Below are 27,323 nucleotides of genomic sequence, written 5' to 3' on the forward strand. Positions count from 1 at the left end.
ACAGTGTCCCAACTCTTTTCATGCCTCTGATCACTGTTAGATTTGTAGAACACGAGGGTTGGGAAGGTTTTTTTTTTTTTTTTTTTCAATTTTTATTTATTTATGATAGTCACAGCGAGAGAGAGAGGCAGAGACATAGTAGGCAGAGGGAGAAGCAGGCTCCATGCACCGGGAGCCCGATGCGGGATTCGATCCCGGGTCTCCAGGATTGCGCCCTGGGCCAAAGGCAGGCGCTAAACCGCTGCGCCACCCAGGGATCCCCGGGAAGGTTTTTTTTTTCCCCTAATGTTTACATAATCTCTACACATGGGGCTCGAACTTACATCCCAGAGATCACGAGTCACACACTCTACTGATGAGTCAGCCAAGTGCCCCAAGAAAGACTTTTTCATTGACAAAATAGGAGAGATGAGACTAATATGTATACGGAGCATGCATTGGTTCGGGGGAAAGAGGGAAAAGAAGAGAAAGGAAGAGAAGAGAAGCAGTGGCCTATTCATCATGCAGCGCTGCAATGGCGCGTCGTGTTTTAGACTCCCTACTTGATGCACTGTACCTCTTCTGGAAGAGGAGGACCCAGAGTGCCAAGTGGACACTCAGATGTTGGGGAATTCACTATTTCAAACTGACCCGAAAGGTCTTTAAACTTCCTATTTGTTCCTGTTTCCTGGCATGAATTGGTCTGTTTGGAACGTAACCCTCTTAACCAAACACGGCCAGAACTCAAGACTGGACTCACTGGATTTTACCAGGAAGCTAGAAAGAAGGTGTAACAAATTCCTCATATTGGAGTCACTGAGTGACTCCATTCTAGAAAATACCCAGAGGCCCTGGGGTGTCTGTCCAGTTCACTGGTGTGTAGGATCTGCGAGGACTACATTACCTAACTAGGCTCTTCTGAGCGTGCACTAGGACAGCCACTTCATTCCACGATGTTAGAGCACCTGGCACCGGTTCAGGCAGGGAGGGGCGTCAACCAGAGCAGTCAGCAGTCACGTCACCTTCCTTGTTGGCTGGCCCCAGACTGCCAGGCCAATACATCTCTGAAAAACCATCTCGCTAAATAGCAGTAGTTAGCAAAATGACAATATTAGCATTAACAGCTAAAAAATAATAAATATTTTTCGGCAGAAGCTATTCAGAAATACGCCTAAATAAATGCTATTTGGGCAATTATATTCCTGGGCCAGCAGATAACAAATGATAATCACCTCTTCCACCGCTGTAAATACGTATTGATTAAGTTCAAAGTTAGAACTCCAAAATGAATTATATCTGGTCATTGCTAAACTGCTTTGCTCACTGAAAGAAAAAAAAAAATCCACACAACACCTATTATACTGCATTTAATTAAGACAAGCATCAACTTTATATGCCATTATTTGCTTCTGCCAAATCTCTATGGTGTAAATATTGAACGGTGGCATCCCCTGAATGCTAATCAATCTTCTCTGAATTTCAAATGATTACATAAATTTTAGGAAATGCTTATTTGCCGGCATTACCCTCAGCTGCATATATATCAGCCAGGCATTAGTATGAAGATATGCATAGTTTTTTGACAAGTGTCTAGTGAGTGTTTTCCTAAATTAGAATATCATATATAAGGAGGTAAGAGCTGAGACCGCATGCTAATTGTCAAAAGAACCCTGGGATGCCTCTTTTGCTCATCTGACTTCATGAGCAACAATTTAACCAATGCACTTGGGTGAAGATGTGAGATGAATGCACCGTATCCCTAGGCAGGCCGGGGAGCGCGGGCGGGTGTGTGTGTGCGCGCGTGTGTGTGGGCGGCACACGCACCGGTGTATGAATCCGAGCGGCTGCAGTAGGCCATGTGGGTGTAGGATCGCACTGAGAAGAAGGGGAGAATGAAGCAAATACCGTGAGCAATCTCAGGAAGGACAATTACCCCATAATGGGAAGACCGATGTTTGTGGCGTGAAGACCACCCCTTACGCACACTGTTGTGCTGGTTCAAAACTCGAATTCATATCTGGACACACATCGCAATGCACAAGTATAATTTTCTGTTAGTGTCCCACCCTTCTGAAGTTTTCCTGGAGGGAGGCGGTAGACTAAGGCAAGGGAACGCCCCTGTCGCTTCTCCAGGTCACCTGTAGGCTTGCGTTGTAGCCACCCGTACCCGTGCCCCCATCCTGACTTATAAAGCGACCAGTCCATTTTGCTTTAGGCACCGTAAACACCGTCTGATCAGTGTGATCAGAGTTCTCTGCTGGAATTGGAAGCCTCTTTCATTAACTGGCTTGCACATTGCAAAAGAGCAAAAAGGCAAATTCATTTTTCCCCTCTTCTCCTGTTGTTTTGCTTAGAACCCTGCTGTCGCAGGCAACCCCCACCCCTCACACGAACGGAGACACGGTCTGATGGCAAGAAACCTCAGACCTAATGAGTTGCTGGGCCTCTGGAGAAGTGGGCAGAAATATTGTATCCTCTTTCTTTTTGCGACATCCTACATTCCCTTCTCCCATGGTGTGTTTTAGGACATCCCTGGGGTGTGTTTTAGGACATCTCTGGGGTGTGTTCTAGGACATTCCTGGGGTGTGTTTTAGGACATCCCTGGGGTGTGTTCTAGGACATCTCTGGGCTCCTGCAGAAGCCGGAGGGGAGGGAGCAGGAGGATGTGGACACGCGCACTCCCTCTAGGGGTCTGTAGCTCAGGAAGGGTGGGCAGGGGAGTCGGGCAGGGGAGTGGGCAGGGGAGTCGAGAGACAGCCCAGGCCGGACCAGAAGGGGTTTTCTTGCACAGGACCACCTCGTAACTGGCCGAACACCAAGCAATCCTGCGAAAGCACTTCCTCGGCACAGGACGTGGATTTTGAAAAACCTTGTTGTGATTGACACTGCAAAGCCACGCTAACAACTGGCCTGGGGTTCGTGGGTGGAACTGTAGTTTAGGCAACCAGTTTTCCTTCCCACTCCTCGGCGTGATGCGAGCCTTCCCCGGAGCTGCGAACAGCCGAACAGCCGAGCCAGGCTGAGGAGGGGATGCACGGAGCAGGCTCCCTCAGCACAAGACAGGATACACTAATTAGGCCTGGCAGTAGCGTCATCATAGTCTTTCCTTCTTTTTTTTTTTCTTTCTTAAAAGATTTTATTTGTTTACTTGAGAGATAGATGGAGAACAAGTGGGGAGGGGCAGAGGGAGAAGCAGGCTCCCAGCTGAGCAGGGAGCCCGATGCAGGACTCACATCCCAGGACCCAGGGGTCAGGACCTGAGCCCAAAGCAGACACTTAACCTACTGAGCCACCCATGCGCCCCATCGTGCCCCATCACCGTCTCTCTTGCTGAAAGCAGAGTCTTCCCTTGAGGCACCCTGACCAAACTGCCATGCTTTCAGGGTTATTTTAACATAGAAACTTTTATATGCCATCCTTAGTGACCGCGTGTTTAATATTCCTACAGGTCCTTGTTGTCTCTTATTATTGTGAGATGTGAGATCAATAGGTGCTCTGCAATTCTTTACCCATGTATAAAACCTTCATTTTTCTTTTTCTTTCTTTCTTTTTTTTTAAGATTCTATTTATTTATTCATGAGACACACACAGAGAGAGAGGCAGAGACCCAGGCAGAGGGAAAAGCAGGCTCCCTATGGGGAACCCGACCTGGGACTCGATCCCAGGACCCTGGGGTCACGCCCTGAGCCAAAAGCAGAACCATGGCTCAACCACGGAGCCACCCAGGCATCTCAAAACCTTCATTTTTCAAACGAAGTGTATATGTATGTATGCCAGTGCTCACAGCGGAGACAGTTCCCCACAAGGGATTGTGATCCAGCCTTAAGCTCTGTACAGAGGTGGGAACTTGGGCTTGGTTCACGCAAAGCCCATTTCCCTGTTGCCATTTTGCTTTACCAACTACTCTGCAGGGAACTTTAAGGAAAAAAAAAGATTTACTGATTTATTTGAGAGGGGGAAGAAGAGAGAGTTTTAAGGACACTCTGGGCTGAGTGCAGGACCCCACAATGGCTCAATCTCATCGCCCCAAGATCACAACCTGAGCCAAAACCAAGAGTCAGGCACTCAACTGGCTGTGCCACCCAGGCACCTCTGCAGGGAGCTCTGACACTCTGTCTTGGCCAGGTTCTGATACTGAAAGCCAGGAGGAGAAATATTACACTTAGAAAAAGGAAAACAAGGGACACCTAGGTGGCTCAGGGGTTGAGTGCCCGGGACCCCAGAATCATGCCCTGAGCCGAAGGCAGACACTCAACCACTGAGCCACCCAGGTGTCCCAGAAAAAAAATTCAAATAAAGAAAAAACTACCGATGATATAAAAAACAAAGCCTATTGGAAAGTCAATCGCTGAAAACAAATTTCTTCACCTAGAAGACTAAATTCATCACATTTTCCAGCCAGTAGACATGGCGATTTTATTTAGTATTAAAAATGTCAACATCATAATGCATGAGCAGAGTATGGTGAGGTCCTTCAGCAGAGTGGAAAGTTCTACCTGAAAGCAGAATTGACCAACTCTCCCCACCAAGGAGCTTTATCTCCCAGACCTCATGGACACCTTCGGCTCTTCTTTTTCTATCTTAGGGTTTTTATTGCCCAATAACCACCAAAAGGGAAGAGGATGATCATCGAGTTACGTTTGTTCATTTTTTTCCTTTTAACATTATAAGGAGCTCAAATAGATGACAAAACAGGCAAACTAGTAAATGAAGGCTTATGATCAGTTAACTTTCCTAAAGTCCGGCGAATAAGCCAAAGAAAATACCAAAACTCAACAATAAACCATAAGGAGGAATTCTTTGGAGAGAGAGGTACTGAAGTTATGAGACAAATGCTTTCTACAAACTTCCTAAATCCCTGAAACCCAGAGTTCACGTTGTCATGAAACAAAAACAACTTATGATATATTTCAAAGCCAAGCAATGTAAAAAGTTTTATAATTAAAAAAGTTTTTTATAATTAAAAGTTTTATAATTAGTATATTCAGTGAAGATTAGAAATTCACATTAAGTGGTTCCTGTTCTTATCCAAGAGAGTTTGGGTTTTGTTTTTTGGGTTTTTTTTGGGGGGGGGTCTATATTCCTCCAGTAATTGTCCTAGTTCTCTACATCATTTTGCCTATATAGTATTTATGTAGTATTTTGAAAATACTTGGTTGATGAGTTCAAATGTCTCTGAAGAAGACAATGTGATGTCACAGAGAAAACACAGCCTAGCATTTGGGGATGTTAGTTCTAGATCTGGTGCTGCCTTAAAATGTTGGGCAAATTACCTAGTTTTTACAACTACAAAATGGGAGGGAGACCATCTCTAAGGTTAAGAGAGAAACTAAGGGATTTACCCACCAGCAGATGTTTTATTAACACTATCAAAGAAAAGCACTGCTTCCACTTCCTTCTACGGCTGATTGGTATCGATAAGCCGTAGAAGGTATCAGACACTCTTGAGTGTTTTAATTCGAATAGAACCTAAATGCCTATCATCAGTACCTAATCCACTCATTATTTCATTCACAAAGGAAGACTCTGTTTGGTCTCTATTTTCTTTATAAGAATCTTTCATAATGTGAGGACATATCCTTACTTTCTTTAAAAAAGATAAATTCTCTAATACCTATCCATAGGATCCATTTGCTAACCTGTTTCTTCAAATTTTGTGCCTATATTTTTGTTGTTGCTACTAATTTTTCCAGTTCCCATTACCTTTCTCTTAACTTAGAAGTTTGAATGAGAAGCCTTCTTTCATTCATGAATGCAATAAATATTTATTTATTTATTTATTTATTTATTTATTTGTTTATTTATTTATTTATTTATTATTACAGGCAGTGTGACCACAGAGAGGTCATATTTCTATTTTTTTTTTAAAGATTTTATTTATTTATTCATGAGAGACAGAGAGAAAGGCTGAGACACAGGCAGAGGCTCCATGCAGGGAGCCCAACGCAGGACTCAATCCCAAGACCCCGGGATCACGACCTGAGCTGAAGGCAGACGCTCAACCATCGAGCACCCCTACAGGTGCCCTGTAATAAATATTTATTAAAAACTTATATGTCAGGTGGTATGCTAGGAGGAAAACAGATATAGTTCCTGTGTTCATGGACATTCTAGTTTATTAATCTGATAGATAAAAAGTCTTTGCTTCATTAAAAGTACAAGAACGACTGTAGAGCTTTTTTTTTAAGTGTAAGCCTTAGATATTTAAAGTAGCTACAACAGACACAGGGAAACATACTTTGTTCTGCCTTAGAAGTATTTCATTTTCTCCTTCCAAATCATGATTTCAAATCATGATTTTTAAGGCCTGAAAATGTTATACTTCCATTTTCAAAACCCCTCCCAGTTTGTGGATCGAGTCACAAATAGATCGTTTTGTCCTGGGACATTACACCAATTGCTTGGATGTTAATTTACATTGGAGATAACATGTTTAACTTTTTTTAAAGTCAAGGAGTTGTGGCCTGACACTGAAGAATGCCTGAATGAAATCTGGAGATGAATCAAACAACTCTGCAGTGAGTTTTGTTCTCGACTTAATGCCCATTGCACATTCAGTGCTTCTCTATCGAAAAGGCTCAGGTGGCAGTTTGGTAGGGCAGCTCGTAGACAGTGGTTTTCCCAGTTGAGCCATTTCCCCCAAGGCAAACACCACTCATCTTCCCTGGGTTTGCCTCCATGAGGAGGACTCTTGCCTGGATGTGTGATCAAAATTCAAAATTTGGAAATTTGATGTGAAACAAAGAGCTACCACGATGAACAATGATCTGATTTTATCCGGCCATTTTAGTGTAGACAGGATTCCATCACTATCAAGAAGTTGTACAACATTCCCCAACTACTATCAGCTCCCAGGGGCTGAAAACCTATGATCTTGCATTCTGCTTGGAACAGACATGCCATTCATCACCTACTGTTAGTCGTGAATAGTCTTTCTAGTTTTTCTGCAAGTTCACTTTCCCGAAGAGCTAACAAATGAACATCTCCCCTTATACACTGGGAGAATGCAAACTGATAACAGAAATGATTTAATTTTGAGGAAGTATCAGCTAGAGTTCTCTGGAAAAAAACCAGCCTCAGAAAACTAACCTGCACTTAAGATACGACAACCTACTATTGACAACCACATCACAAGCTACTTTGGTGAAAGTTTTGTTTTGAATTTAAAATTAAGTAAATCCATTTATGTACCCTTTCTCATCAGTAATATTTTGTTAAGCTTCTACTGTGCAAGGTGGCAGAGACCTGGGATACAGAGAAAAGTGAAGGGCAATTTCTAACCCCAACGGAGACCCAGTCTAGAGCACCGTCCACACAGAAGCAGAGCAGAGTAGCATCTTCCACCCATTTCAGTGCACTGAGAGGGCCTATACTTGGGGCAAATATTAGCTGCTTTTTTAGTCTGGAAAAATCCCCTCAAAGAGAGTAACAATCTCTTTAACTCAGCTGAACATAAAAGAATGGTTTGAGAAACACTGGCAAGTCAGAGAAGAGAAAAATTTACAACAAATCAAGGACATTCATTAGGAGAAATAAGATACAATATTCCTATAGTCCTTCCTCTTGCCACCTGGGGTATAACAAGTCCAGCGGCATCTGGCCACTGAGTCTGTAGGCTGAGATAATCCAAAGGCCAGAGTAACATCTTAGTTGGCACATTCTCATGACTCGCTGCTTTGAGCACTTAGGCCACACTAATTTTCCTGGTGGGCCTTAAGGTGGAATGATGCTACTCAGGATGTTGCAGCTCAAAGCCAGGTCACCACTTCCCAGTTCTGCATTTGTTTTCAGATCAAGTTTGTGGGAATGCCGTTCAGCTTTTAACGCATGCAATAATGACATTATTTGAGGATCATGATTCCACATACCTCTATGAGATTTATTTCTGCCTTGTTAGTGATAAGCCAATGTAGAATAGATCCTTCTTTACCAAGTTATCAAAGGGCTCAAATTATATATTCTCATAATTAAGAAAAAATTTTAAATTATATATATAAATAAATATATACATATTATAATTTATATAAGTTTAATAGGACTTTAAGAAAATATTACTAGCAGACTGGGCCCCCAGAGCCTACTATACTATATACAGAAACATTCTGAAAGAGGGGACATTTTTCTACTTTTTCTTCTTTTTACAACCAGCTTAAGCAATTGATATCTGTTCCTGGATACAATTCGAGGAAGAAAAAAAAAAAAAATCAGGCCATGGAATGGAAAATGTTTAGTCAACCATACATGTAGTTTTAGTCCTATCATTAGCTTTTCATGGAATCAGAAATCAGCTATGGAGAAGAATGACTTTTAGGAGGAAAGGGAGGAAGATTGTTACCAGAATTTGATTTGGCTCAACTAATGGGCTACTGCTCCTCTAGAGTTTTCTCTCCTGGTTCAAGCACCCAGAAATCTGAGACTCATGCAGGACCTCTTCCTCCTATCTCTGTCACACCCCGTGGCTTGCATCGTCTGATTTGTTTATGTCAGCACATTCCTATCCCCGTGGAGTGTTAAAACCACCCCAAAACACAGAGTTTCCAGCCTTGTTTACCTCCAGTCCACTTTCCACATCACTACCACATCACTACCAGAAAAGCAAATCAACAAATGTTACCCACACCTCACTCCTTTTTAAAAAAGCATCTGGCTCTACCTGCCAAGTGCCTACAGAGTGAAGATCACAGCCCCTCCTCCTGTGAACCACTGCGTCCCCAGAGCCTCAGCACCGGACACATGGTAAGTGCTCCGTACATGTTTGTAGAATGCCTTGAGGCCCTCCGTGCCAGGCTCCTGCCCACCCCTCCTGCCATCAGGCCACACTAGAGGCTTCCCTCCAACCATGTTGATCCCCTCCTACTCTAGACCTCGTCTAGCTCTCTCTTGCCTTCATGCTTTTGCACCAGCCATTCTTCCAGCTGAGAGTGTTGTCCCCTGAGGGCTCACGTCCTACTTGCTCTCACCAACTCCATCTGTAAAGTAAACACGGTCTCATCTCCCACCAAGAGGATACTGCTACAGTCCTCTCTCATTGCAGCCCCTGATCTCTGATCATCCCACAAGTCCTCATTTCCCTCCAGGATCAAAGAGGCTCAAGGCGGGGGCAGGGATCAGAACGCATCAGTTTTCAAACTTGGAGGGAGATCAGTGCAAAGCTCATGAGCAGTTGAGACAACAGGTTCTGATTCTGGACTTGGGCTCAGCTTTCAAGGGTGGCTGTGCTGTGATTCCAGTTCCATTACAGGCCAAACAGGTGTTTGGGGACCTGATAGTTAATTACCCACATATCTCAATAAAGTTGTCCCCCAAAAGGTTATTTGTCGCTTGGGAGGGGGGTATTTTCCATATGCAAATTGGAAACTCCCTGAACTTTAAACATAAACTCTTGATAAACAAACTCTTGGCCCAAACTCTGTTTACCTCTGATATGAAAGCTATGCTTTCTTTTTTCCTTAGAAAAAATAATAATTAATTATATAATAATTATAATATTATATATTATATTATAATTATTATATTATTATATAATAATTAATAAATAATAAAATAATAAGGAACTAATAATTTCCTTAGACAATAAACAGGCATAGTTGTAAGGGATGTGGAGTTTGTTACTCAGTGGTCCCCAGGCTCCTGACACAGTCAACACACTCAAATAAGAAGAGTGTGCGGTTGAGGAGGTTCTGGTAAATACATGATTCAGGATGAAATACATGGCTCGGGATGATAATTTGTGAGGTTCACAGATTGAAAGCACTTCAGAACCCCCACCCAAGTTCCTACTTCCATAGTATTGGCAGAGAACATGATAATTTTGAAAAATGACAAAGGGAAGATAAAAGTGATGAAAGCGAAACATGGCCCATGGTTAATGTCTACATCTTCAAATGTAATGCAGTTATCCAACTAATTTAAAATACCATTGAAGTGAGATGGCTCTCTTTAAATATTTTATCACTGAGATGCTGTAAGATTTCTTACACATATATTACCACTTTTTCCATTTAATTACTGATCAAACGTGCCAGTTGAAAAAAGACTAAGGTCTTGCCATAAATCAGAATGATTTTTGAGATTATAGCAAGTAGGTCTGTGCTATCTTCCTCTTGATTTTCTAAAAAACTGTTCATGAGGAAAAGATGTAGACTTACTTGAATAGAACTTTCCTATTTATAGTGGTTAGTACAGAAACCACACAGGATCCAGTCCTGGCATTGTAAACCTTTGAACACTACATCTATGAAATTCTGTTGTCTTTTCAAATTTTCAGTAACATTTCTCTTTGCTATATTTATCACATTTTCCAAAATATGAAAACGTTCTTTTTATTTTAAATGTTGACTACATGTGAAAAATTAACTCTGGTTCTATTACTTCAAACTATCCCTTTATTAGCAACAGTTGTGCAGTGCTGTCAAGAGGAATTTTAAAACGAAAGTACCAAATTTGGAGAGTAGACACATCTGTTTTACTTTGCAGTTTGTTTTATTGTTTTATTTCTTAGGCTATGAATTCACAACTATCTTATAACTGAAGACTAAAGAAAAAACATATGTTGGTAAATCTGATTTCTGGATTTTTTTTTCATTCAGGGGAAGTTGCCTCCCTCAGCTGTCTGCCAATACGTAATAAATGGACTTGGCAAAAAGTTTATTTAAGTTGGCTTTATTAAGCCAACAAAATGCAGAAATCAAGTATGGGACAGGCAGAAAAATCTGTTCCTTTGAAGTCAATAAAAATCCATCTCCTTAATCCTTTTTTTATTCCAAGCAGTGGTGATTTTTCTCAACTGACTCACTGAGAACCTTGATTTAGCCAATCTGTCTTGCTTAGTTATCTTTCTTCTCCAAAGCTTTCCTAAAGAAGCATCCTTTCCCCTTGACAACCATCATCTTTTATACTCGCATAGTGATGCATCTGGTTACAAACATTCTCTGGTTAATCCTTATAGAGATTTAAGAAACAGGTTTTTAATTACTATCCATATTTTACAATAAAAACAGCAGTAGCTTGCAAGCTCTAACAAAAGAAAAGGCACAGAGAAACCATCAAGAGCAGAAAGGACGGCGACAATTTGATACCATGCGTCTTTCCTAAGCGAGCTCCATTCCCCCTTGGGCCACAGCTTTCTATGGCTGCTGCCTTCTCATTATGTCCATTATGGGAGAAACTTCAGGACCCCAGGCCAATAACTCCTTTTCCATGGCCCAACCCACGTACTCCCGGGCGATGAGTCATGGCGAAATATATGCGTAAAAATATATTCACATTTGAAGATTTTGCGATTTGAAAAGGAAGGCATTACCTTGGTAGAACAAAAGCACGTATGGACTTCAAGACACTCAGAGTTTGGCACCATCTAGTAACAGTTGGTTGTTTATAGTATGAGAAAAGGATTCCTTACCTAAACTAAAGAGCACCAAGAATTTCAGACACACAAACTCTCGTTGATCAAACTGTAGAGAGCGAAGCTTTGCCACTAACTCCTGTGCATGACTCATGAGATTGTTGAGGGTGGCCCCGGCTTGGGATGCTATTATAGAATAGTCCACCTGCAACACAGAATCAGTTTTAAGGACTGTCAGAATCAGAAACGAACAAAAGAATCAGAAACCAATATTTTTATTTGAAACTTTTAGGAATTGTGGGTAAAACCGGATGGCACTTTAGATTTGGAATGGAGGGGATATCCCCCATGACAATAGTTTGAGACATGCTGTCATTCTAAAACATATCACAATTATTCTGATAAATCTAATCATTTCGATAAGCTGTGTAGGGAACAGATTTTGGCTACCTAAATTTTACAGGTATATGTACCTTCATCTTTTTTAACTGTGAAATCACATTATGGTGTAAGGTTAAGATTTTTAACTCTCACAAAATAAGTTTTTAAAAAAAACAACTATACTATCCATAAGAAGTGAATCCAGAACGGCATTCTATGCACACATGATGACATCACCTTGTGCGTGAGGGAAGTGAAGGCAGAGATGGGTTTCCATTTTTATTTTCTTAAGAGACCGTATTTTAAAGCAGTCATTGTTGAAGAATGCATGCTTGTGGATGATGAAAGACTCGCATTTAGATTATTCTTTAGCTGGCTGCTTCCTGAAAAGCAACAACTACTAACTATTTTCATATTGATTATTAACACATTTCTCTCGGAAGACAGCAATGATGTTATTAAGAAGAAGAAGAATTTCTCGATTTGGAAAACATAACAAAAAAGGGCTTATTTTCTCCTTCATTTCAAAGAAAATGTGCTGCAATGCACCAATCTTAGATTATTCATGGGGACATAAAAAGTTCAGCTTATAATAATAAGTTAAGATGTTGGGATGGCTGTCAATGATGGTACTGGCTTTGCTGCTGCAATTATAGCATAATGGGAAAGCCCAGTTGGTACCTGATGCTCCCATCCTTTTTGTACTGGAGAGCTCTCAGGCAACCAGATACTCTTTTAGGTGCATTTAATATTTGCAGCAGCAGCAAATTTGTCTGGGAGGCAAGTCCTCATCTGCCACTCACCCGGAGCAGACTGTATTAAATTTTTATATTTATTGACATTTCATTACCATAATTGACTGCACTTGCTTCTCTAGGAGAAGGCACAGGGCTGCCTCCTAAGCAGGAGAACTAGTCCCTAGAGTAGAATTTGCAATTAAAAACAAGGCAGAATGGATTTTTTTTTTATTGTGTAAATATGATGAGTTGAATTTTCGGCTTTAACTAGAGAATACTGGGTGTACAGAAACCTTTTCCAAGAGTGAGAAAAATTATGAGTCAGTGGAAAGACGACCCCCAAAGGTGTCAATCAGTTTATATAGAGTCAACTATGCATGAAAAAGCCACAGTTAGTGTGTGTTCTAGGTTTGCTCTTGTATCAAGCACACAGCACTGTCCTACCTGCTTTGTCCAGGTGCCGGCATCTGTCCACTGAATTCAAACATCAAGCGCTCTAAGAATGCCTTTGGTTTCTGTTCCAGAATATGTGAAAGAAAGGCCCAATACACAAGCAACCTGACCCCTTGCTGGGGACAAGCAGATGAACACTGTGGCACACATTAAGATGGCCCGGTAGCCCCCAAAGGGGTGTCTCAACTATCCTTTTGCCAGTTCTCTTACAGGAGCACTACCTATGCCAGGTTAGTTCTTCTTAGTTGAAAGTGGTGCCCGAGCCCTAAATTCTTTAGAAACTATACATGGTCTAACTGCCCCCGGATAAGAATAATAGAAATCCTACAGAGGCAAACAGGATAGGTAAGTGGATGACAGCAGGAAGACCCTACAGGGTCATGGAGGCCGAAGAAAATTGGGACAACACAGGAGGAGATCTGGGCCAAGGCGGCCACTTACAAGCAGAGCATCTTGGGCAAGTCATGTGGAGTCTCCATTCCTTAGTGCCCTGATCTTTAAATAAAGTAGTTAAGCTAGAGGATAATAAGGTGCCCCCACCCCCCTTCTGGGATTATCAGGAAATGGCAGTACTTGGGATAATACTACCAATTTAAGCTTGGAATCACTTGTTGCAAGCACTGCAGCGGTAGCTCAGAATGCACGCAGGACACGTTAGTCAAAATCAGTGAAGTGAAGCCTTCAAACAGGAAAGTGCACTTAAATAAACCACAAATATGCTGGCATTAATAAATTTGTCTTAGGATAAAGTTAACTGAGTTTTGATATATGTATAGCTCTAACAAGTATGCAGTAAGTTCAAATCCTAGAATTTCAGGCTCAAAAAATGTGGTACATCGTTAACCAGAACCTCAGGTTTTAAAAGATGGGTTAATTTAAATTCGATATGTATGCTGTTCCAACAGGTGTGTCGTAATAAGTGCAAGTCCTAGAACTTTATACTTGAAAATAGAGTGCACGATCCCCGAAAGGAACTGAAATTGTTTCGTAAGATTCTATTTAGTGAGCTCTCTAGTGAGATGAACTTCAGGAAATCAATTGGCATACCAACAACTTTATAGCTATACATTTATTTACATGCTAATTTGAAAGCTCAAACATGCTTATTAAATGGGAGCCCCGATAACATTTCCTTCAAGGATAATTTATCAGATTGCATGGCTCTGAAGGAGGATAGGTGATTTATTCCTGATACAGCACACAGATCTGCAACTTCCTTATATTTTATTACAAACATAATTATATTTTCATTGTTGAATGCAGAGTTTGTGCTCATTTCAGGAGCAGCTGGCCTTGTCTTTTATGTACTTAGTAAAATTAATTTATTGCTCTCTTACATGTAATCTTTGTGCCATTAAATTCAAGGCAGATATTGAAGAAATACTATAAGCCGATGTCCCCTTTGGATAAATTTCACTCATCATGAAGGTAGAAACAGTTTTAGCTAAATTGCTTTTAGTTCTAATAACTGAAATTTTTGATGACTTGTACATTGTAAGATGCCTGTCATTTTAATATGACACACAATAATAGGAGATAATGAATAAGTTGCCAGTAGACCTTTCCCTTAGGATGATGTTACAGTGGCTGTTAATTAGCTACAATATGCAAATACTAAAGTGATCCCACTTCAAAACTCTGTTGTTATTTTATGTGTGTATATATAGATATATATGTATCTATATAGATATATATAAGTATCTATATATACACATACACATGTATATTTTATGTGCATGTTACTTTAAAAATACTGGAGAGAAATGAATTCTTGTTATAATTTGAATATATTAAAAATGCAGAATCAATTTGATATTCCTGATAATATTAATACTAATTATTAAGTAGGTTACTGATAACACTATTAGTAATATTACTGATAATCATTATTCCCTTTTTGCTTAACAAGATTATTTAACATAGGCTTATACAGATGTCTGATTAAAAGACATAATGAAAGCATTGTAGCTGACCTCAAGTGTAAGTAGGAAATTTGGTGTGAAGCACCAAATCCTCATTTTAATGCTAGGTAGTGGTGCCCCGGGCTGTTCTTTGTAGTGGGATTATTTCAATTACTCTAGTTCTCGATGAACTATGAAGGGACCCAATTCTGCAAACATTTATTGAGCCGACATAATGTGCTGGGCACCACACTAGCCACTGGACTTTTGAGAAAAGTTGTGCTATTTTGTCTTAACTTTTTTCTTTCTCTTCAAGCTCCAAGTAGCGGTTCCCTGGAGATCCTCCTCATTTAAAAAAAAAATGTGTCTACTCTCTTTCTTCCTTCTCTGTCATAATAAACGCATCACGTTATTTACTATGAGCTGCATTCAGGAGGAAAATGTCAGAATACTGGGCCAAGCAGCACCTGGGGCATTGCATTCCTTACCCTGGCTGGCAAAGTTGCTTTCAAGCATTGTGCGAACACTACGTGCATGCTCAGGCTGACCCTGAGCCAGGACTCTAGTGCTGATAATATGGACGGAAGCATATTTAATATTGCTACTTCTTAACCTTAAAATGCTCAGCATAAACATTCTCATTTATTCTAGAAGAAATCATCACACCGGGCAGTTGGGAAAATTCTATAAGCAACCCTGGAAATTTCTTTTTTTTTTTTTAATTTTTTTTTGTTTTGTTTTATTTATTTATGATAGTCACAGAGAGAGAGAGAGAGAGAGAGAGAGAGAGAGAGAGAGGCAGAGACACAGGCAGAGGGAGAAGCAGGCTCCATGCACCGGGAGCCCGATGTGGGATTCGATCCCAGGTCTCCAGGATCACGCCCTGGGTCAAAGGCAGGCGCCAAACCACTGCGCCACCCAGGGATCCCCAACCCTGGAAATTTCTAATGAATGACTGGGGAGTACTGTGTTTTTCTTCTGGTTGAGGCTGGAAAAGGTGGTGGAGTTTAAAGTTTTATCCAGAAATTCCTTGTCCACTGCTCCTCTAACCCCAGAAGGATTTAAGCACTGGTGTCTGTCTCAACCTGCAAAGAGTTTGGTCCAACACCGTCACTTTAGAAATAAGGCACTTCCAGGCGGCTGTGGGGCTCAGCAGTTGAGTGTCTGCCTTCAGCTCAGGGCGTGACCTCGGAGTCCCGGGATCGAGTCCTACGTCGGGCTCCCTGCATGGAGCCTGCTTCTCCCTCTGCCTGTGTCTCTGCCTCTCTCTCTGTCTCTCATGAACAAAGAAGTAAACAATTTTTTAAAAAAAGAAAGAAGGCACTTCCTTCTAGATATGGAATCTGGGCAGCTTGGAATGCCCATCTGACTCCCTTTGCACTTCCTCCTCTGAACCTTCCTTCCACCTTATCTGAACCTGTGTCATGCGGCCTACCTGTGAAAGTGCACAGTGCACAGCACTAGGCAAGGCTCAGTCGTTAGATGATAAATCACTCCTCTTATCACCACTGAGTGCAGGGCTGTGTAGACTGCCCCCCCCATCTTTGACGTCCCTTCAATGATTAGGCCTTTGCAAATATTGCTAGATTAAATGAATCAGGTTGTTTTTCTCCTCTAGGGGACCGTTTAGCTGCCATTGGGGTATTTTGCATGTTCCTTTGAAACAATGCTGTTTAATTTTCTCACCATGATATCCACATCATGACTCGAGGCCTCTATATCATTGTCTCAAAGTTCACACGCTGCACAAATCTGTGGTAGTAGGTCAGTGTGTTTCGGTGGCAGATGGACTATTTCATTTAGGAAAAAAGTAAGAAAACTTCGCATTTAGGAAGAAAACTCAACAGAAACAGTTGATTTAGGGTGTTGGCATTATGAATGACCCTTTTTCTTCTTTCTAGCATTTTCTTAATGCAGAAATGATTTTAGAACATTAAGTGATAATCACATTAAACTATCTCTAGTGATTTATTCTTATTATGTGTTTATAATGTCACACCAAAAAATACATATATATCAATAAAACAAAAACATTTGGGCAGCCTGGATGGCTCAGCGGTTTGGCGCTGCCTTCAGCCCAGGGCCTGATCCTGGAGACCTGGGATCGAGTCCCGCATCGGGCTCCTGCATGGAGCCTGCTTCTCCCTCTGCCTGGGTCTCTGCCTCTCTCTCTGTGTCTCTCATGAATAAATAAATAAATAAAATCTTTAAAAAAAATTCATATTTATATAGGCTCAATAAAGAAGAAATGAATGTTCTGCTTGGAAGTTCCACAGAAACTGCCATGCACAGAAACTATGTGAAGACCAAACTGGGAGCTTATGGTGAAAGCAAGCTCTGCAGCATCTGAGAGTCATACGGAAAAGCAGTATGGTGCGTTGGTTAAGAACACACACTTTGGGAAGCCCGCATGGCTCAGCTGGATGATCACCTGACTCTTGGTTTCTCAGGGTGGTGAGATCGAGCCCTGTGTCAGGCTCTGTGCTCAGTGTGGAGTCTGCTTGTCCCTCTCTCTCTGCTCCTCCCTTGGCTCTTTCTCTCTCTCTCTCTAAAATAAATAAATAAAGTCTTAAAAAAATGCGAACTTTGGCACCAGGTGGCCTCGATCAGAAAGTTCTACCTTTTTTATTGGTGTGCTTTGACCTTGCCTCACCTACTTCACCTCTCTTTGTTCTCGATTCCTCATCTGTAAAATGGGGATGATAAGAGTAATAAACAGCACTTTCTTCATAGGGATGCTGACGTCCTAAATGTCAGCTTCATGTTAGCTTAGTTTTGACAGCTTCTTATCTTCACGTCCGCACTTTACAGAACTATTCCTTGTAATTCCCATCGCACTTCTCAGAGGCAGATTTCCCAGAGCCCTCACTGGAGAGGTGAGGACACTGCAACTTGAAAGGTGAGGGCAGCTCCTCAGATGGCAGAGCTCGTAAGCTGTGGACTGGGGGCTCGAACACAGGTCAGTTCGATTCTAAACTAGACTAATGTGTGTTACACACACACACGTGTGGACACCATTTTCGTAGCAGAGAGCAAGCAGCCTGCACTGGTAATGAAAATATACTCCACCTATAGTTTGATTGTTGTTAGACTATAAAGTAAAAGAAGTTTGCTCCTTTTTTTTTTTTTTTTGCTTTCTTTAACTACCTTTTAAAAATCATATCTCGGGATCCCTGGGTGGCGCAGCGGTTTAGCGCCTGCCTTTGGCCCGGGGCGCGATCCTGGAGACCTGGGATCGAATCCCACGTCGGGCTCCCGGTGCATGGAGCCTGCTTCTCCCTCTGCCTGTGTCTCTGCCTCTCTCTCTCTCTCTCTCTCTCTGTGTGTGACTATCATAAATAAATAAAAATTAAAAAAAAATAAAAAATAAAAATCATATCTCCTCACCCCCCTCGGGGTGCCTGGAAGGCTCAGTCAGTTGTGCGACCAACTCTTGGTGTCAGCTCAGGTCGTGATCTCAGGGCACTGAGATCGAGCCCCACACTGGGCTTTAAGACCAATGCAAAGTCTGCTTTTCCCTCTGCCTCTGTTCCTCTCCCTGCTCTCACACGCTCTCTCTTTCATAAGTAAATAAGATCTTAAAAAAGAGAATCTTTCCTCTCCCCCCAGAATATTGCTCTACTCTTACATTTCATACAATCATTTCTGTCCTCGTCATTATTTTAACCATCTTCCTAAAATTAGCATGCTTCAAATAATTTATTGCTGTTATTGTTGTTTTAACAACAACAACAATCTAGGTTTGCCCACACTTGCAATCAGAGAGGTATTTACCATTCTAAGAAGATTATACCTAGCATTTTCACATATCTCCCCCTGCATCTTGGGGTGGGAAGCAGTACACGTCTACTGCAGTGAAAAGCAGCTTCTTAATGTGTCTCAGCCTCATGAAAGCAACTGGGAAGGTATAAGAAGGTACAGATGAGATGTAGGAACACGTTGGGGATGAATACTTGGGGTGTGGAGTCCAAGTTAACTTGTTTTAATTAAGCTCTTAACTTAGGATAGGATGGTTCTAATTTAGTACCAGCAACTAATATTTATCATGCGCCTAATATATTCAGCACTAAATAGGGGCATGGAGATGGAGATGTAAATTATGTCTAGGACTCCACATTCAAATATCTTTCTCATTCTGTTGCAAAGGTTGCATGTTTTTGAAAGGTCTTCCTTATAGTACTTCTTTCACTTTTATTTAAGAAATTGCAAGATGGGGGCACCTGAGTGGCTCAGTGGTCAAACATCTGCTTTTGGCTCAGGTCGTGATCCCGGGATCGAGTCCCTGCATCGGGCTCCCTGCAGGGAGCCTGCTTCTCCCTCTACCAATGTCCCTGCCCCCCTCTCTGTGTATCTCTCATGAATAAATAAATAAATAAATAAATAAATAAATAAATAAAATAATAATAAATCTTAAAAAAAAAAGAAAAGAAATTGCAGAATGGGGGTGCCTGGGTGGCTCAGTCAGTTAAGTATTGGACTCTTGGTTTGGGCTCAGGTCATGATTTCAGGGTCCTGAGATCAAGCCTGCTTAATAGTCTCTCTCTCCTTCACAAAAAAGAAAAGAAGAGAAAAGAAAAGAGAAAGAAATTGTAGGAGTATCTCCCTACTTGCTAGATGGAATGCTGCCCAATTCATGAATCACTTAATAAAGCCAATGAAAGAAAGAAAGAAAGAAAGAAATTAATTAATTACAGGAAGCACAGAGATACATTCAAAATGTTTTGTCTAGCCTATTCCACAAAAGACAATACAAGGTTTGTTCCATAATTTTCATAAATAAGAATGCCTGGTTATAATGCATCATTACTAGGCTAGCCATGGGATTGGAGGGAAAAAGGTAGGGGAGGGGTTTGATCACAATGAGACTTGCTCTACAAGGGCAGAGGAGGGAGCTAGAAGAGGCTGGGGGGCGGGAGAGGTGTGAGGGAAGCACTAGTTCTCCACTAGGGACTTCTTTATTCTGCTGTGATGGCAAAACATGAAGTAGCAATAATTGATACTAAAGATGATAAATACCATCTATTTCTGACTGTTCCTGGTTTTGAAAATCAGACAGACAAGAAATGCACTTTCTCTACTTTTTAAATGGTAATTACCTTTAGCGGGGGACAGCACTTAAGGCAAAATGAAATGTGAAATAAGGAAGATTTCTAAAGAGCAAGGATGGAAGTGCTTGGAGAAAGAACGGCACAAACCCATTTGATTTCTGAGACTCAGAAGGAAATGAAATCAAATTAATTTGTGGGCTGAGGCTCCTTCTAATGCAGTTCCTCGTTGGGCAGGGGTGGGTGGCTGGGGGAGGGGGCTGGGAGGCACACCAGTGACTAAACTCTAGAAATGGGTACATTTCCTCCCCGAGACTTGGGTCACTGGGCGAAAACACTAAACAAAAATTTGAAAGTACAGGCAGTCAAGCCCATGGGACTTTATTTTCTCATCTAGAAGGCTTTTCTCATGAGATGTACAGAAAGCAGGGACCAGACAGTGATGGCGATGGTTGAATTGATCCAATTTGCAAAATCTCTGCGATCGCGCTTGCCTTTAATTTGATTGGGAAAATGTGATTTATTAATAATACAGCAAATGGTGTGGAGACAGCCTTTCATTTTTAAATATGCACTGCTGTGGTTTCACAGCACATAAACATTTACGGCTGGATGTAAAAGACCACGGTGCCCGAGTACTGAAGTACGGGAGTACTGAACGCTGCAGCGATGCCTGAATAGAAATGACCCAATGGACTTAGGGAATCACTATGTTCCATGCATTTATTTTAATAACACATCAGTTATCGAATGAAGGCTAAGAAATGGGACGGACATGCCAAAATCCTATAAAGTTGGACCTAGGCGCATTGAGTACTTTCTGTTCCCCAGCTATCCATGAGGCCAACAACTATCTCTCCTCCTTCAAGTCTTTGTTAAAAGGTCACCTCCTCAATAAGAGGAAACCACCTACTCTTATTTACACTACAAAGTCTTGGGTCACAATGCGACATACACCCGTGGATGTGAGCTGATTCCGTTTTACACGGCACTTTCTCTTTTTCCCTTTTCTTCTTTTCTTCAACAGCACTTTGACCTCTAACACATTATACGTGTCTTATATATAGGTTTGCTATGGAATTATTCGTTACAGTCAGCTTCTCCCTGCTACGATGTTAAGTGTCACGAGGGAAGCGTCCTGTTCTGTGTTGCTCACTAGTGCACGCCAAAGCCCTAAAATAGTGATGGGCAACACTACTGGATATTCAATAAATATCTGTTGGCTGACCAGATATCTACTCAGAAAGGAGTAGGAACTAACAGTAATTTTTTTTCTATTTTCCCTTTAAATAATGGCTGGCTCTTAAAAATTGGAACTCTTATCCCTTTTCCCTTGCTTGCCTTGCTGCCAACTATTTAGTTTATATGTGATATTTGAATCGGTCTCTTCCACCACTACGATGCCAAAATAGTAAGGATTCCACAATTTATAAGCTTTTTAAATAGCTGATAAAACAAGTGTGGTAGATGCAGAAACGTGAGGAAAAAATGCTGGGTACTAATCATGAATTCTGATTTAGCGGTTGTTTTGACCCTTCAAAGCACAACTTTCAATCCCAGCAGAGTGAAAGCAGCAGAATGTTTGTGATTATGTTTGCTTTTACAAGTTTAACCGTAATCATCAGTGTAGGAACAGAGTGCACCAAGTCAGCTTTTCTAAATTATTTGCAGCCAATCTTTCCCTTTCAAAGCACCAGAGTGCTTCTGACCTAGTTAAATTCCTGCCATTCTGAACATGCTTAATAAAAAGACATTTTTGGGGGGCGGGGGTGGTCTCTCTACTCACTTGTTGCCCAGTAACCAGGAAGATTGACCCTTCTTTTCCATGTACCACTTGTCGGTAAATGTGGTCGAGAATTAAGAGCTCACTCCAGCAATTCTGGAGCAGCTTCATTTGGTCATCAACCTATAAAAGAAATAGAAAGGAATGACACTGTTATTCGCTACATTTTTTTTTTTTTTTTTGCTTCTTCATAATTTTCTACCTAAGAGTACTCACTATGAGCAAGAAGTCTCCGCCAATGGTCGTCATAGCGCAAATGCTCAGAAATTACATCACTGCTCCTGAAAATCATTATTTTCATTTGGAGAAATACTTTTTTAGGCCACATATGAATACTTAAGAGTAGTATTTATAATCAATGAGCTGCTAGGAAAAGGCCCTCCATTAGATCGGTCTGACATTAACAGCGCTATTAGAGTTTGCTTGTGGGAGGTACAGGTGCCTCACACCGTCCTTAGTAGACCCCATTAGAATGACCCCAAATAGCCCATGCTTATGTATCTAGAGTTGAATACATTGACCCACAGCTGAAATAGTATATAGATATTAGCAAGCTAGCAAGTTGCCAAACTGAGAAGATTTATATAAAAGACAATTAGCATGCCAGCACCGATGGCTTCTAAAGATAGAGGCACATGCCATTATTTGTCATCAGAGTTAACTGGAAGTCCAAACTATGCTAGACTTTGAACTGAACAATCATCAACCATGGTCTTGAGGCTAATCTACATTTACTTTATGATTTGGACAATTTTCCCACAAACTCTCTAAACGTTCAATTTCCATAACTGGAAAATGAACCAAGAACATGACCTCCCTCACAGGACTGCCATGAGGATTAGAATGAAATGTGCTGCGTCATAGTGAGCATTTTATTCTTATGTCATCTCGTTCTCCAGGGGACCACATTCTTCAGTGACAAAAACCACACTCGTTTCACATACAGTTCACATCATCAATGGTCTGAATGTGAAGAGCATATTGATCCATTGCCATGGCTACTTGTAACAACAGTTCGTTCTTCATTTTGTAATAACCACCAGCCAAAGACGCTGTTTTTCTCCACATGCGGTGGCCATATTTAGATTTACGCTACTCATTTATAGAAAGAACACCTCACGTTGATATGTTGTGTAGTAGTTTGCTAAATGTTTGGATTTTGCCTTAGATTTGATGGACAGAACATGTCTTTGAAGTTAGCAGAACTGGTACCATTTTTTCCACTTATAGATGAGAAAACAGGGCTCAGGCTAAAAAATTCTCTCTCAAGCTCTAGGCTATCTCCAAATTACAAGAGGTGTGAGAATTTTCTAAATGAAATTAATTTGACTTACTTTTAACAAATTAATTAAGTGGCCATTCCACGGAACTCTGGATAGCTGGCTGATGCTTAGGAAGTTAGCACGCATCGATCTTTTTTTAAAGATTTTATTTATTTATGCATGAGAGACAGAGAGAGAGAGAGAGAGAGAGAGAGGCAGAGACACAGGCAGAGGGAGAAGCAGGCTCCATACAGGGAGCCCGATGCTGGACTCGATCCTGGGTCTCCAGGATCAGGCCCTGGACGGAAGGCGGCGCTAAACTGCTGAGCATTGATTAGCAGTGATAGGAGCCTGTGACTAACTTTATTTCTATGAGTCCAGGACATAGTGATTGTGGTCAAGAGAGCATTGAACTCATAGTACAAAGAAGGATTCAAGACACAGTTTTCTACACTTTCCAGCTGTGAGAGCTTGGTCAAACCACTTAATTCTCTAAGACTTATTTTCTCACCTAAAAATACATGAGATAGGTTTTGTGAGGATGAAATAAAGAGAGTGGATGGGAAATCCCCTCTGTAAAGTAAAAAATAGCACACAAATGAAAAAACAATAAACAGAGGGCCCCTGCCTGGTGATACCACATTGCTTCTGCGGAGAAGAAGAAAAGCAAGAGTATTAAAACTACACAAAACTACAATCAGGGTCTGGGATCAGGAAAACACATCCTCCAACATCTCCATTAGAAATAATTTGAGGGGATCCCTGGGTAGCTCAGCGGTTTGGTGTCTGCCTTTGGCCCAGGGCGAATCCTGGGGTCCCAGGATCGAGTCCCACATTGGGCTCCTGGCATGGAGCCTGCTTCTCCCTCTGCCTGTGTCTCTGCCTCTCAAATAAATAAATAAATAAATAAATAAATAAATAAATAAATCTTGAGAAAGAAAGAATGAATTTGAACCAGTTAGTCTCTTCTGACCAAAAGAATTTCAATCATGGGCACCTGGGTGGCTCAGTTGTGTGGCTGACTCTTGGTTTTGGCTCAGGTCATGATCTCCTGGGTCGTGGGATCGAGCCCCGTGTCAGACTCTGCGCTCGGTGGATGTCAGCTTAAAGATTCTCTCCCTCTGTCCCTCCTCCTACTCTCTCCCTCTGTTTCTCTAAAATAAATGAATAAATTCGAAAAAAAAAAAAAGTATTTCACTCATTAAGTAAATAGATAATTTTTAAGAAGTGATTATTTGGTGAGCATGAGTGCCAGACTGGGACGTAATGGTGAACAAGACAAATCCAGGCTCTACCTTGTGAAAATTACTCTCCCGGGGGACAATGCTCACCCCAACACTCCTTAGTGGTTTAGTGACAATAGGAGGTCGTGTTCTTCTCTATGGGAACATCTCCAGTGTTGTGCGGTGTGACAAGTCAGGCTTTGGGCAGCAGTTGATGTAAATCCACCTAAATGTGCCCCATAAATTGTTGTCACAAGGAGCTGGGGCAAATGTCCCCAAAACATACATGTTGTAGCACTCAGAGCAGATTCCAGGAACTGTCTCTGCAGATGCTTGGGGTGATTGCTAAACAAAGTATACTTTGCTCTACTGGGTTTTATCATATTTTCATTCCAGCAAACACAGGATCAGCATCTTGCTTTAAACTGATCACTCTGTTATGGCAGTTTGGTTCCACTGTACATTTTTTGGGTTTGTGTGTATGAGAGAGAGAAAGAGAGAGAGAGGAAGTTTTGGTCATTTAATTATCACTCTTTTGAGGAAAACCTAAAATCCTCCCCCCACCGAGACTGATCCCAAAAACAATTATTATACACGTTAATGTTGCAAACAATTTCAGAATGGGTGGGGGGGATACAGACTCCTCAAAGTGCATTTATTGCTCCCATCTTTTGGAAAGATGAAAGAGCCAGGGGATTATCTGCTGGCCAGCATAATTTTGGGAGCTATTTCATTAAGCGATTTCTTCCTCTTCGTTTGCATATGATGCACCTTTATTTTCATTTAGAACATGACAGAAATATCCCAGTTTTCCAGCACCAAGCCATGTTCCAATCCTAAAACAGAATTTGACTTCTCCAGCCTTCTTCTCTTTGGGGATGTTGAAGATACTTCTTCCAAACAAAGGTTATATTTTGTCTTGTGGTCAGAAAAAGAATGGGGTGTATCATTTTCAGATTTTTATGCCTAACTCAGTGTGTGTGTGTGTGTGTGTGTGTGTGTGAGAGAGAGAGAGAGAGAGACAGAGAGACAGAGACAGAGAGAGAGAGAGAAACAGAGACAGAGAGAGAGAGAGAAAAAGAGAGAGACGGGTGCTGGCCAACTGCCAAGAAGAAATGCAGGTCCTGTTTTCACGCATCCTCTCCACCTTTCTTACTAAGAGGTGCGATATTTTTTCATCCCCCCCCCCCTTGTGTCCACTGCTGCCTACGTCCAGAGGCAGTAAGAAGATAGAAAGCCTTTTAAATCTGCATATTCCCTGGCTCCTCTGCTGCTTCAGGAATTGCAAGAATGGGTGAACGTGTCCACTACCTATATTGAGCTGGTAGCTTGTGGTTTCTTATTTTGTACCGTTGCCCTCCTCGTGGTTTCCGTGGTGGCTGACGGAGGACCGCGCCTTCCGAGGCCTCTGATGGAGGACCGCGCCTTCCGAGGTGCCTGACGGAGGACCGCGCCTTCCGTGGTGTCTGAGGGAGAACCCCGCCTTCTGAGGCCTCTGACGGAGGATCGGGGCTTCGGTGGTGTCTGACCGAGGACCGCTGCTGTGACCTCCCGGTTTTCTCCAAGTACCGTAATCCCTGTGCCTCGTCCGTGCTCCGTGGGGACGGGGTGGGGGGGGACCCTACAGCTGGAGCTCCCACAGGCCCTCCCACAGCACCCGGCAAAAAAAAAATTTTTTTTAAAGATGCTTTTTCAGACCTGCTTGCTGCCGTCGCGTCTGCCCGTGCCCCCTGAGCACCGCGGCGCCCGGCCTCCGAGGGGTCAGGCCCGCTGCACTCTGCGGCCCGTGCAGACTCGGGGGCTCCGCAGCCCCCCTTCCCGAGGGCCCGACGGCTGGGGCGGCCCCCGACTGCCGGGCGTGCTACCCCTCCTCCCGGGCACCGGATGCCTGGCTCTGGCCGTCGCTGAGGGGCTCCCCTCCCACGGGCCACTTCATCAGTCCCCACACTCGGTCATGCCCTGCATCCCGTCGTCCCGCAACTGGCGAGCGTGCAGCAGCCCAGGCCCTGGCGCCAGAGGACAGGTGAGGCCGGCCCACCTCGGGAGAAGAGGAGCTGCAATTTCCAAGGTATTTTTTTCCCCCTTTGGAAAACAGAGTTATTGTTGACATGAGAGGCTGGGCAGTGGCAGGGGCAGTAACCACCACTTCGGAGAGGGCTCCCCAGGTATTAGCGCTGCAGGTAAAGCACCTGGGGCGGCCCACGGAGGCGCGTTCCCATCGGGGCCAAACCCCTCGCAGGCAGCCCCACGGCCTCGGACAGTCCCGCGTTATCAGCTATAATAGGAGGAAGGACTTATCTCAGGAACCTAGTTACTCATCGCAGAAACTATTTATCTTGACGTTCGTTACCGACGAGCGTGTAAAGGTATACAGGCCCCATATTGTTAATGCAGCACACTTCCCACCACCCAGAGTGTGTTAATCATTAGAAACGCGTGCTTTCTCATCAGAACAGCGAGTGTGAGCAAACAATTAGAAGAAGAAAAATGTGTAGAGCTTTCTCAAGCAGGCATTTGACTTATCAAAACCCTTTCTGTTGCCCCCTCCCCTTTAGCTTTTAAGAGTCTGGCCAACTGAACCCGTGATTTCAATCTCCTTCCTGCGGAGAGGGGTGGGGGGTGTGAACAGTTGACATCACGAACCACTGTGGTCAAACTTGAAGACAGACATACTTAGGGACATGTTCTACTGACACGGATGGGTGATTTAAAAGTGGAAGGGTGGGCAGCCCCGGTGGCGCAGTGGTTGGGCGCCGCCTGCAGCCTGGGGTGTGATCCTGGAGACCCGGGATCGAGTCTCACATCGGGCTCCCTGCCTGGAGCCTGCTTCTCCCTCTGCCTGTGTCTCTGCCTCTCTCTCTGTGTGTCTATGAATGAATAAATAAAATCTTTAAAAAATAAAAATAAAAATGGAAGGGAAGGGATGCCTGGTGGCTCAGAGGTTGAGCCACTGCCTTTGGCTCAGTGCATGATCCTGGAGACCCGGGATCGAGTCCCACAGCAGGCTCCCTGCATGGAGCCTGCTTCTCCCTCTGCTTAGGTCTCTCTCTCTCTCTCTCTCTCTCTCTGTCTCTCATAAATAAATAAATAAATAAAATCTTTAAAAAAAAAGGTGGAAGGGAAACCATTTCTTACTTCTGATCATGAAGTCTGGGGTTCTTTGTGGAAAAAACTGAGGGGACACAGAGTTCAACTAGGACACAATCCCTGCCTTC

General features: G+C 42.5%; 1 protein-coding gene across 5 annotated transcripts in view; it reads right to left on the minus strand.

Annotated features, from left to right (window-relative positions):
* Positions 1–27,323, minus strand: part of NR5A2 (nuclear receptor subfamily 5 group A member 2) — a 137,534-nt gene that overhangs the window by 43,137 nt on the left and 67,074 nt on the right. For all 5 annotated transcript variants that reach the window (XR_005361815.1, XM_038541949.1, XM_038541948.1 and 2 more), the window contains exons 5-6: positions 21,627–21,746; positions 11,381–11,528 (exon numbers count right to left, since the gene is read on the minus strand). Coding sequence is in view for 4 of the 5 variants with exons in the window: in XM_038541949.1 (XP_038397877.1) it covers positions 11,381–11,528; positions 21,627–21,746 (268 nt within the window). In the remaining variant the exon portion in view is untranslated. The remainder of the gene's footprint in view (positions 1–11,380; positions 11,529–21,626; positions 21,747–27,323) is intronic.

The sequence above is a fragment of the Canis lupus genome, chromosome 7, assembly GCF_011100685.1.
Source record: "Canis lupus familiaris isolate Mischka breed German Shepherd chromosome 7, alternate assembly UU_Cfam_GSD_1.0, whole genome shotgun sequence".
NCBI classification, from domain to species: domain Eukaryota; kingdom Metazoa; phylum Chordata; class Mammalia; order Carnivora; family Canidae; genus Canis; species Canis lupus.